The sequence below is a fragment of the Vulpes lagopus genome, chromosome 23, assembly GCF_018345385.1.
Source record: "Vulpes lagopus strain Blue_001 chromosome 23, ASM1834538v1, whole genome shotgun sequence".
In the NCBI taxonomy this organism is placed as follows: Eukaryota; Metazoa; Chordata; class Mammalia; order Carnivora; family Canidae; genus Vulpes; species Vulpes lagopus.
In genome coordinates, this window is record NC_054846.1 from 59210684 (window position 1) to 59223031 (window position 12348).

The 12348-nt window shown below is 44.0% G+C and overlaps 1 protein-coding gene across 2 annotated transcripts in view; it reads right to left on the reverse strand.

The window, feature by feature from the left end:
• The window catches only part of MTF1 (metal regulatory transcription factor 1), a 42419-nt gene that overhangs the window by 6898 nt on the left and 23173 nt on the right, over positions 1-12348 (reverse strand). The window contains exons 7-10 of one of the 2 annotated variants that reach the window (XM_041738309.1): positions 10899-10973; positions 4347-4443; positions 3046-3629; positions 318-378 (exon numbers count right to left, since the gene is read on the reverse strand). In XM_041738309.1, coding sequence (XP_041594243.1) covers positions 318-378; positions 3046-3629; positions 4347-4443; positions 10899-10973 — 817 coding nt within the window. Of the gene's footprint in view, positions 1-317; positions 382-3045; positions 3630-4346; positions 4444-10898; positions 10974-12348 lie in introns of both variants that reach the window. The other variant, XM_041738308.1, reaches the window with a different exon arrangement.

The window sequence follows — 12348 nt, forward strand, 5'->3', positions numbered from 1 at the left end:
TGTAATTAGAAAAGAGTCCAATGAATTAACAGCTGCCCTCTTTGGCATTAACTGCGAGTCAAACTTCCTTCTGGTTACATTTAAAAGCTATATCTGAGAAGAAAAGAACCATTGCTCCTTAAGGAATGTTAAATATAGCATTTATGCCATAGATATGCTAACTTCCAATAGTTGTGAATATGTGAAATACTCTAATAAATAAACAATACAATCTGACAAATTAGAGTTTTTTAAATCTGGGGCAAAGCAACCATTAACTGTGCCCTAAGGGGCCCAGAGAGTTCACTTTCTTTGAAGGCTAACACACAATTACATACCTGTGCTACTGGCTACTGGTACTGCAGTGGTAAAGAACACCTTCTCAACTTTAGATGCTTGCTGCTGGGGGAAAGAAAGAGGAATCACAATTTATAGCCACTCAAGTATGGCAGATCTCCAAGGACCTGAAGCCTGTCCGATTGTACTAGTCATCCAAGAGGACAGAAAACCCTCAGTGTTCAAGGATTTTTGCACTGAGTGATGTTTTGTTTGTGCTCTGACATGAGGTCACTGCACTGTTTGACATTCAGTGCTGACGATGCAGCCGGTTTTGTCTCCTACTACTTGGCTGTCTCCCAGCTGCCCATTCCAGTAGGTTCTGACTGCCCAAAGGCTCCGCCAAGGTTGCCTTGCTCAAGCTGTGGTCTTCTCCCAGGGATCCCCAGGGCTAGCTTCCCTAAAAGCCCTCCAGTGCTGCCACACCCCAATACTTCCACGAGGCTGGAAAGTTCTTCGGTCTCTTCAAGGATCCAGTGGCACACTAAGGACTGGCTAAGACTTCCTCTCACTGGCACAAGAGTCCCATGAAGGCCCCAGGCGGTGTGTTTTAAGCCACACAGGGTAGTGGCTGCAGGGTGGGCCCTGGACTCAAGTCCACACCCTGCCACCTCTTAGTTGTTAAGGCCAGGCAAATGATTTGACTTCTTCAGAGTTTCAGTGTCCTCATTGGTAAAATGGGGATGATAACCAAAGGACCTCCTAGAGGACCCTGTGAGGGTGGATGAGAGGATGCCTGTAGAACCTGCGGCATGCGGTGAGCCTCTTGCCCTATTTATGTTATTATGAGGTGGACCGTAGCGTCAGGCCCAGAGATCATCCCTTTTCACTGTGGTAACACCTCCTATTACACTGGCTACAGAATTTCTGCTTTCTTCAAGTATTTTCTTAAAAAGGCTTTGTCTTTTATCCCTTTAAGAGGGAGAAAAGTCATCTCTAGGCTGAGTGTAGAAAGAATATGAAAGCTTCTGGCTAAGTTACAGGAGCTGACACGACAAAATAATGGTGGAGAAATGAGACCCCTATTTAAATACACAAAATGAATTATATGGAAAAGGAAAGACACCTGCTCTATGCAGCTCCCCAGGGCAGGTCCAAGAAAAAAATTATTAAAATGGCACAGAGAAGTTTGGATTAGAACACCAAAAAGGCCTTTCCAGTGACTCTGGCTATCTAAACATGGAACCAGGTGGCCTCCAGAGGTGGCTGGCACCTGATCTATGGAACCTAAATGCTCTACTTAGCCCTAAACTACTTTCCAGTTTGACAGCGTCATACACTCACCCAGACATTCTCCTACTTAATATGTTCTTTTCTCTTCCTATATCGTCCTCATACCTCAAGGCTCACCTGACCTGTATGGCCACCCAACAAGCCTCGACTCTGCACCTCTCATCTGGTAATACGAGGTAGCAGTCAGTAGCCTAGGCTCTGGGACCAGTCTGTCTATGCTCAAATCCCAGCTCTGCCACCTATGAGCTGCATGACCTTGATCTAGTCACTTAACTTCTCTGGGCCTCACCTCTCCACTGGTAAAATCACACCCACCTCCTAGGATTCTTGTGATTAAATAAACAATGCACTTAAAAGTGCTTAGTTAGCACAGTAGTGGGTGACATTCACACATAAATGTAAAAGTAAAAATATCACTGGTTGCTAAGGGCAAGGGGGAGGGAGGAAGGGATGAATAAGTGAAGAACAGGGATTTTTAGGGTGGTGAATCTACTCTGAATACTGTAATGGGAGACACATGACATCACTCATTTGTCAAAACCCACAGAATGGTGCACACAAAGAGTAAGCCCTAATGTAAACTATGGGCTTTAGTTAGTAATAATATATCAATACTGATTCATCAGTTGTAACAAATTTGCCAGACTAATGCAAGATGTTACTAATAGGGCAAACTGACTGGGGGTGGGGTGGGGTGGGCGGTGGCCAGGAAGTGTATGGGAATTCTCTGTACTACCCCTTCAAAAAAAAAAATCTAAAAAAAAAAAAAGGTAATCTAAAAATAATGTATGAAAGGTAATGATTTTCAAAAAGTGCTTAATCAGCACAGTGAGCCCTTACACATACTAAGGGTTCAATAAATCACTGCTGTTATTTTTTTTATTACCATTTTTGTTATTTGGCACTTTCCCTACTGGTAATGTTAACTTTCTCTGAGGCATTTTAGTGTCTTTAACTAGAATGTAAGTTTTTATGAAAAAGATATCATTGTTTCCACTTTTTTGTATCCCCAAGAGTATATCATGCATGGCATCTGGTGAACACCAGACCCTCAAAATATATTTAATTAAATGACCAAGTCATTTCCTTCATCATCGAGACCAAACACTTGCATAGAAACTGACTCTAGAGGTGGCCCTGGGGGCAATGATTCTCTCTCTGTCATGGCCACTGCTGTGTCGGGTTCCACCATGCCCTCACAACGGTCTAGCCTTAGAGAAGAACCCTCTCTCTTAAACTGTTCTTGGACCTCCGCAGTCTAGTGACTGCTCTGCTGTCCTAGCTGGTGCTGGGCTGCTTTACTGCTTCCTTATATAAGTATGCAGCACACCATTCCCTGGATTTCTAGCACTCAATCACAGGGACAACGACAAGAGGCCAAATCACAGGTTTCAGGGCAGATACGGTAAACATTTTCCTTTACGAAACAAAGCTCGGGACGTGTCACCTACATAATTATACTTCACCCCGGTGGATCCATTTAGACAGAATACTTACAATTTGTTCCTGGTTTTGCGGTGAACTGGTGGCACCATTTAATATCCATTGTAGGTTCTGTTCTCCCATGACTAGGCTGGATTGCAGGATGGCCGTGCTGGGCGTCGGGGTGATGGTGATGGTGGGATTATGAGTCAGGACAGAGTTGGCGCCCAGGGGCAGAGTCTGGACCATGGCTGGCAGGGGCTCAGTAGTACTTTGTGATTGGGGCGCTGCTGCTGCGGCTGGGGCCGCCGCCGAAGCCCCGGTGACGACAGAAAGTCCTGGTACGATGGGCTGCGGGGCCTGGGGGTGCGGAAGAAACTCTTGATGATTAGCAGCAAACTGTGTGCTGTGGGGAACAGGCACTTCTGGAGGTTGTAAGAGAGCAGAGGGGTTGCCAAATGCAGCTTGCTGGGAACCAGGTCCTAGGGAGGGAGCTGGCGGAGGAGCAGACGGTGCTGAGGCTGGTAGTAGAGGCTGGGGTGGCTCGGAGATGCCAGGCTGCAGTACAAGTGGAAGAGATAAAGATGCTGAATTTCCTGTGGATGGCGGAACATCACTGACTGACTCTGCATCACCATTAAAACTTTCAATCAAGGCAGCTGGCAAGAAAAAGAAATAGAAATATATATACATATCCCAAGCCTTACATGAGCCACAAAACACAGTCATCATGGCTATAGCAAAGACAGCTGAAGACCGTTAAAGCCAATACCTTCATCCCAGAAGGCTGGCTCTCTGCTTTCCAACTAACGACCACTCTGGTTGAAGCACTCAGGCTTCATGAGTGACCCCACTTTACAAATGTGAAGAGCTACCATAGGTTTCACCATTTAAAAAAATGTATTCTAAGGCCTTTCTGGAAAAGAGACTAGACATCCTTTTTTGGCATGACCAGTGAACATACTTTCTGACTGCTGTGAAGCTTCAGGGACAGATTTTCATTCAAACACAGAAGGATCTATGCATCCAACGCCGTTCGCAGATCCTGCCCACTCACAAGCACGGTATCGCATTAGAAGAAGAGAGAGCTCACAGCTCCTCTCATTTTTGAAAGCCAACAAAAGCTCTTCAAGAAGGAGACCCTCTTCTTTTGAAGGGCTAGGGAAAACAGGCCCTCAAGCAGACTCTCGCTGAGGGAAGGAGAGGAAAAAAATAGAATCGAACAAGAGGCCCGCACTTGCCGGACCCCTCACCACGCATACTTCTTTCAAAGGAACTGAAATGCTACTTCACCGTGTCTGCATCGGTGTGTCAACAAAGGGAGCGCCCTTGCCCAGTGCAGAGATGTGAGCAGGAAGAGAGTCTGTGGCACAAACCTGTCTGTTGAGGATCTTCCGGAATTGCCGTATCATCGGCATTCTGGAACATTGATTCAAAGATGATTGCTGGTGAAATTGTGCTGAGGTCTTGGCCCTGTGATTGACAGACAAAGACGTGAGACTTGTCATCCTGAGGCAATGCTTCACTGGGAGAGAACACAAAGCAGCAGAACTAGAATGATCTTCTTTGATCATTTTGAAATGATAGCACAGTGGGTGACATTCACACATAAATGTAAAAATGCTTGTTTCTAATCTCTCCCTTTCCAAGGGGACATCTATTTCCTAAACCTTGGACACTTTAGATTTGGGTCCTCAGGGATCCCTGGATGGCGCAGCGGTTTAGTGCCTGCCTTTGGCCCAGGGCGCGATCCTGGAGACCCGGGATCGAATCCCACGTCGGGCTCCCAGTGCATGGAGCCTGCTTCTCCCTCTGCCTATGTCTCTGCCTCTCTCTCTCCCTCTCTCTGTGACTATCATAAATAAATAAAAATTAAAAAATTAAAAAAAAAACAAAGTGTTTAGATTTGGGTCCTCAGATACTCTAAAACAGGAGCCTGCAAACTATGACTTGTAGACGACCTGCCTGCTTTTGGAAGTAAAGTTCTACTGGAACAGATGCATGCTCGTTCATTTACTGTCTATGCTGCTTTTATGCTCTGACGACAGAGCTGAGTTGTGTCAGAGACTCTACCGTCTGCAAAGCCAAAAATATTTACTATCTGGCTCTTTCCAAAAAACAAACAAACAAACAAAAAACACAGCTTCCTGACCCCTGACCTAAAAGAAGACCAAATCCTTCCTAAAAATGGGATTGTATTATATCCATTACCTGAAACCTGCTTTTCTCCTGTAATAATAATATATTGTGAATACCCTTCAGGGTCATTACATAACATCTACAATAGTCTAACATAGATGCATGGTAGTGAATCAAACAATATAAAGAAACTTTTCATGAGAGGCAACAGTTATTGCCTTATACTCGCTATTGTTTGCCACTGCAAGTTTCTTTGTTATTAAGAATTAAAAAAATGTCAGAGGCATTTTAAATAAGATAAAATGTGGGGGGGGGACCCCTCAAAAATACAATGCCTAGGGTCTGACTCCTGACAGGCACCAAATAAAATGGCCATCTCCAGGCTTGTCTTTTTTTGTTTGTTTGTTGTTTTAAGATTTTACTTATTTATTCGTGAGAGACACAGAGAGAGGCAGAGACACAGGCAGAGGGAGAAGCAGGCTCCCTGTGGGAAGCCTGATGCAGGATCCGATTGCAGGACCCCAGGATCACGACCCGAGCCAAAGACACATGTTCACCACTGAGCCACCCAGGCACCCCGGGCTTGTCTTTGGTTTTGTTTTTGTTTTTGTTTTTCTTTGGTTGTTAAGGGGAAGGGACAGCAATTGTTTTTACCTCCAGTCTGCCTCCCCCCGCCATTTCATAGGGCAGGAGTGACAGAGGTGAGCACACCTCCAGGAGTACAGGCAGCTAACAGAAGTAAAGCAAGGGTGCAGGGACCCAGGCTGTGGCAAGCTGGAGGGCCTGAGCTCTAGTCACCTACAGTGCTTCTGAGGATTGTGGCCCTGTCATATGCACAGTGGGGACTTCAGAGCTCAAGAATGGTCTGAAATTTGGATTTTTATGTGAAATCTACTGATTTGTAATTAAAAGCAAATAACTGAAAACAAAGCACTGTATAGACCAACCAAAACCCATCTTCAGGCCGTATTCTGCATCAGTGCCAACTTGTGCTTACAGGTCATTTTCCAACAACTCTGCTGCTGGGAGGGGAAAGAATCACTCTGGGCCTGGGCAAGTGTGGTGAGTGCAACTGTGCAGCAACCTAGAGGTCTGAAATGAAACTGCCCCTTTGAATCAAAAGAGGCTAATTATTCTAAGCATGATTCCACTGACTGGAAGATGAGTGAATCTGATTGCCAGCATGACACATGCTGAAGACACAAATCTACACCAGGACTTCTGCTTCCAGTGCAGAGGGAGTTAAGAATCACAGGGCAAGGGGAGCCTGGGTGACTCAGTGGTTGAGAGTCTGCCTTTGGCTCAGATTGTGATCCCAGGGTCCTGGGATCGAGTCCTGCATCGGGCTCCCTGCAGGGAGTCTGCTTCTCCATCTGCCTATGTCACTGCCTCTCTTTCTGTCTCTCATGAATAAATAAAATATTAAAAAAAAAAAATCACAGGCCAACATAGCAGCCTTCAAACTTTTCATCACGATGCAAAGTAAGAATTACATTTTTCATATACCCACAAACAATTTATATGTGCACACATACATCCCTCACATTACATAACTATCCGTACTATAACTATAACAAAAGTCTATGAAACGAGGCTTCTCCTTACTACATGCCAGGTCTTCTGATACTCTCTATTGTGCTGATGTCCTTAAAACGTAGACCTTACCCCCTACTTTATAATTCAGTTTGAAAAGTAGTGAGCTAACGACCCCACTACACTGTCAGCTCAACAACTTCCTCATGGTAGTTATTTTTGTTTTACCGGTTTACAAATTATCAGCAATAACACTGTTAAAAAGGAATAAGCCTGTGTGACTCCAAGAGATCACCATGAGAATGTTCCCAGCAGCATTATCCTAAGAGCTCCACACTAGAAACTATCCACATACCCAAGGGAACATTCACTTAATGTACTACTACTCACCAAGGAGAACCAATGATCTACAGCTATGCAACAATATGGATTCATTTCTTTTTTTTTTAAAGACTTTATTTATTCATGAGAGGCAGAGAGAGAGAGAGAGAGAGAGAGAGAAAGAGAGAGAGAGAGAGAGAGAGAGAGAGAGAGAGAGGCAGAAACACAGGCAGAGGGAGAAGCAGGCTCCATGCAGGGAGCCCGATGTGGGACTTGATCCCAGGACTCCAGGATCCCAATGGATTCATTTCTTAAACATGACGTTGCAAGAAAGAAGCCAGCACAAACCAGTACAACTGGCACAATTCCAATTGCACAAAGCACAAGAACAGGCAAATCCATCTTACGTTGCTATAAGTTGGGAGAGTGGTTATCCCTAAGGAGAGGTAATAGATGTTAGTGGGCATGAAGGGTGGAGGGCTTCTGGGATACTGGGAATGTTCTATTTCTTGATTTGGGTGCTGGTTACATGGATGTGATGAATTGTGATCATTCATTAAGCTGTATATTTGTGATAGGTGTACTTTTCTGTATGTATATTATACTTCAATAAAAAGTATTTTACACACTAAAAAAAAATGTACTGAGGGGACTAGGACTCAGTCACTGCCAGGCTTCAGGGCACAAACCTGGAGGCAGAGCAAGTTCGAGCAGCTCCCCACAGTAAAGAAGACGAGAACAGGCTGAGCCTCTAGGGCCTGGAGCAGAGAGACCAAGAACCCTGGGAGTTGTCTAGGACCAGGATGGATCCTGAAGCTCAGGAGCCATGAGGCCCAGAGGCCTATTCCTAGCTGCTCCAACCCTCCATTAACGAAAGATCTGAACAAACTGAAGCTCACTTCCAGGACACACATACATATGCAGCTGCCCAGAAACCTAGAAAAAGATGATGTCCTCAAAATGTATTTGATATTAACAATTCATCTTTTTTTTTTATGTAGAACAAAGCAAAATTAATTCTATTACTTCAAGGAATTGTGGCCTTAAGAATGAAAGACTAAAAACTAGAGTATTGCCAATTCTGGAGTAACTGTTGGGTGGTGAGGGCACACTATGTAATTTGACCCCAAGGGACAGAGCCTCTCTCTTCCTGATGTACATTGTGGTTTTGTTTTTTTTTTTAAAAAAAGGCTTTCCTTCTTCTTCTTCTTTTCTTTTTTTTAAAGTACTTAATGTCCCTCCAAACCAGGATTCCTCATCTGATGACCCGAGGGCTCCAGAAAGCTCTTTAGTCCTAGGTCATGGCCCTGGCCAGGAGTGGACTCTTGAACCATTTAATACACCTCTGAGATTAAAGAGATATTACACTCAGAAATCTTAGGTTCCAGAACTCAGAGGGCATTGAGGCCATCCAGTATAGAAATTTCACTTTAAACTATGAGCTCTAAAACGTGAATAGGCATAAAAATCATATGAGGTGCTTATTTAATGTTTCTTTGTTCATTTGGTACATTTCTATTTCTCCGTCTTCAATTTTTTTTTTAAAAAGATTTTACTTATTTATTAATGAGAGACACAGAGAGAGAGAGAGAGAGAGGCAGAGACACAGGCAGAGGGAGAAGCAGGCTCCATGCAGGGAGCCAGATGCGGGACTCAATCTCTGGTCTTCAGGATCACACCCCGGGCTGAAGGCGGTGCTAAACTGCTGAGCCACCCGGGCTGCCCTCCGTCTTCAATTTAACTGGTTCTCTTGTCTGTCCTTTCCAATCTGCTGTTAAACCCATCCGGTACATTTTTTACTTCAGATACAGTTTTAGTTCCAGAATTTCCATGTGGTACACTTTTTATAGTTTCTATTTCTCTGATGAGATTTCATATTTATTCAATTACAAGCATATTCCTTTAGGTCCTTGAGCATAAAAGAGCTACTCCTTGTTTACTGCAGTGCCTGGCTGGCTCAGTCAGTGGTTCTTAATCTCAGGATCATGAGCTTAAGCCCCATGTTGGGGGCTTTTTTTTTTTTTTTAATTCTTATGTATTTATTCATGAGAGACACACAGAGAGAGGCAGAGACATAGGCAGAGGGAGAAGCAGGCTCCCTGCGGGGAGCCCAATTCAGAACTCGATCTCAGGACCCTGGGATCATGACCTGAGCTGAAGGCAGATGCTCAACCACTGAGCCACCCAAGTGCCCCAGGTATAAAGATTCCTTAAAAAAAATAAACTTAAAAAAAAAAAAAACCTTAAAAACAAAAATCCTTGTCTGCTAATTCTAACATCTCACTCATCTTGGGATTCATCTCCACAGATTACCATTGCTCTTGAGTAGGATTAATGTTTTCCTCTTTCTTCTTATGTTTACTAACTTTGGATCATCCTGGACATTGTAAATGATATGCTGTTGAGACTCCGGATTCTGTTATACTTCTGGAAGAGACAGTGTCCGTTTGTCTGCTTGAATAGTCTGTTGGTCTGGCTGTGTCCCAACTGCAAACTTGGTCTTCCCTGTGAGGGACAACAGCTGTCTCTTTGTTCAGTTCTTCAGCCTCAGCTGGGCTGCTAAGGGCCTGTCTCACACACATACAGTTCTAGGGCCAACTAGAGATGAGAACAGTTATACACAGAGCTTGGGGCTCCCACTATGTTGGCTCTTCACTTTCCAGGTGCTGCTGTGGTAGCTCTGAACTCTGTCCTCTGGTTATTCAAGCCGGTGTGCCTGAAAGTTTACTGAGTTTTAGCCTCTTATTTGGTGTCAACTGGGGCTTGCCCTGAGGCTGACAAGCTCTAATACTCGAAAGCCTATCTAGTGCCTTTGACATTGTCCACATGGCTCCTTCTTCCGAGCTTTACCTCTGCCTGTTTGGGGGTTGCTCTTTGGTGCCTTCAAGTAGTTGTTCTTGATCGTTTGCCTAGCATTGGTAGTTGTTTTCTACGGGAGGGTTGGTCTGATACCAGTAACTCTGCCATTACTGAAGAACCCAAGCCTTGGGGTGTTTATGTAAAAAGACAGTGTCAGAAGCCATTCCCAGGGGATACTGATGAAGCAGGCTTGTGATGAGGCCCAAGCAGCTACGTCACCAGAAGTGCTGCAGATGACTCCATTGATCACACTTTGAGAAACAGCACACATTTCATGGCATTTCCGAGTCTTTCCATCTCTGCTCAAATACTTCCTACCACGTTGATTCCTTTCTACTTATGCACATACTCATAGAAAATCTAACTCAAGCTATGTTTACTTACCACAGAAAAACTACAAACAATTTACAACAACCAGCGTTGGTGACACAGTAAAGCACGGATCCTCAGGAAGGAGTATAACCTCAGGCTTCATGCAGTGGCCTGCAAGGCACATCATAGAGCCACAGGAGTGGCAGGGAAATTCCAAAGACAGTGAACTGAAGCCATCCAATCAAGAGACAGTAGGATTGTCCTTAAGAAGGCGGCTTATAGAGAAGGTTCCATTTGGGATGCCAATGCAGTGAGCTCCAAGACAGACTCTAGTCAGATTGGCAGGGCTTGAGAAAGTCTGCAAACTGGAATTCTGGGTGAATTCTGGCTCCCCCTTATAGTAGACTAATTTTAAGCTCAAGGACAGACCACACCTACTTTTTTACCACTACAAGCTCAGTACCAACACACTGCCCAATGGACTAGGCACTCAATAAATATTTGCTAGGTGAACAAAAGAATGAAACTTCTGGGGCCAGAGGTTATCAGGTGAGTAAAGGCATCAGGCATTAGAGAGAACAAGCTCTCCCATGGAGGCTCTATGAGGAAGTAAAACCAAAACCAAAACAGCCCTAACGGGTCAGTAATTGGACACAACCAAGTCTGGAAGACTGCAAAGGCTGGCCTTCCTCAATTTTCCCACCAAAGGGAGTGCTCAATTCTTGAACTTATTTTTCTCACACTTGTATCAGAGGTACACTTACTGTAGAATTTTCTCGAAGTTCAGAATCTGTGGACAGAAGGCTCAAGTCACTCAGACAAAGTGAATGATTTGTATCCTGTGAAGGAGAAAAATTTCTAACTGAGTAACAAAAAAATCAGGATTTATAGTAGCATAGCAAGTAATAAAACAGTTGATCACAATGTCCCTACAGTTCCAAATGTCTAGATTTATTACTTGGAGAGGTAAAAACCATCCAAAGCAAGGGCTGTGTGAATTATTTTAATTTTTAAAATCCTGAGATTCTTAAAAGAATGTCTTATGTTTTTTTAAAGAATGTCATATTTCTTAAAGATGATTAATAAAGAGTTTAAGAATTATCTCATGACTCAGGCTCCAGATTAACAAAAGCTGTAATAATAGCAAATTAATAATATTTGTATAATCAGTCTTACCATTTACAAAGCAATTTCACATGATCTCATCTGCTATTCATATAAACCTGAAGTATTATTTTATATTCCCTTTTTAAATATGAGAAAGTTAATGCTAAGACTGGTAGTGAACTGTCCAAAATCACACAGCTAATTAGCAGAACACAAACCCAGTGCTTCTGATGAGAAGTCCATCTTCCATTGCATCACTGTGTCCCCAGCACCTCAGGGATCCTTACTCAGAGCAGAATTGAGGCTTTATACTTTCCCACTATGACTGCCTAGACTAACTCTGAACTTTGGATTCCTAGGATGCCAGCTGCAATTTACCACACACTTTAAGTGGTAACTCTGCTTACCTCATGGGTCAGATGTTCCCATTCATACATGCGTTCAACAAATATTCACTGAGCGTCTACTATGTATTAGGCACTGTTCTAGGCCCAAGGATACAATAATGAACAAAACAAGGTCCCTGCCACCACAGAGCTTACATGGGAGGGGTGAGGGGGGATGGAGAGGGTGACAAAATCCCCAAAGAATACAAGATGATGCTAAGTGCTATGGAGGGTAAAGGAAATAGAGATGGCTGGGGCAGGAGATGCCCTTTTATTAGACCAGGGAAGGCTTCTTAGATAAGCTGGCTTTTGGGCAGATACTGAAGAGAAGAGAGCATGGGTCATGCACATATCTGGGAAAAGTGTTCCAAGCAGGGGGCACAGCAAATACAAAGGCCCGGGGGCAGGGATTGGCTTCCCTTGTTCCAGGCACCACAAGGAGGACAGTACAGCTAAAGTGAGAGGAAGAGAAGTAAATGAGGCCAGAGACCAGAGTCTATAGGGCCTTGTGGGCCACTGTACAGATTCTGACTTTTGCTGTAAGTGATGGAAGAAGCTACCGGAGAGTTATGAACAGAGGACAGAAATTATTTGCCTTATGGTTTAGAAAGATTGCTCTGGGTGAAATATGTAGACCAGTCTGTGTCAGGGCAGGGTGGGAGTGAGGAGAAGGGGGAGGTTCGAGGAAGACCACCTAGTGGTTACTGCAGTAATCCAGACA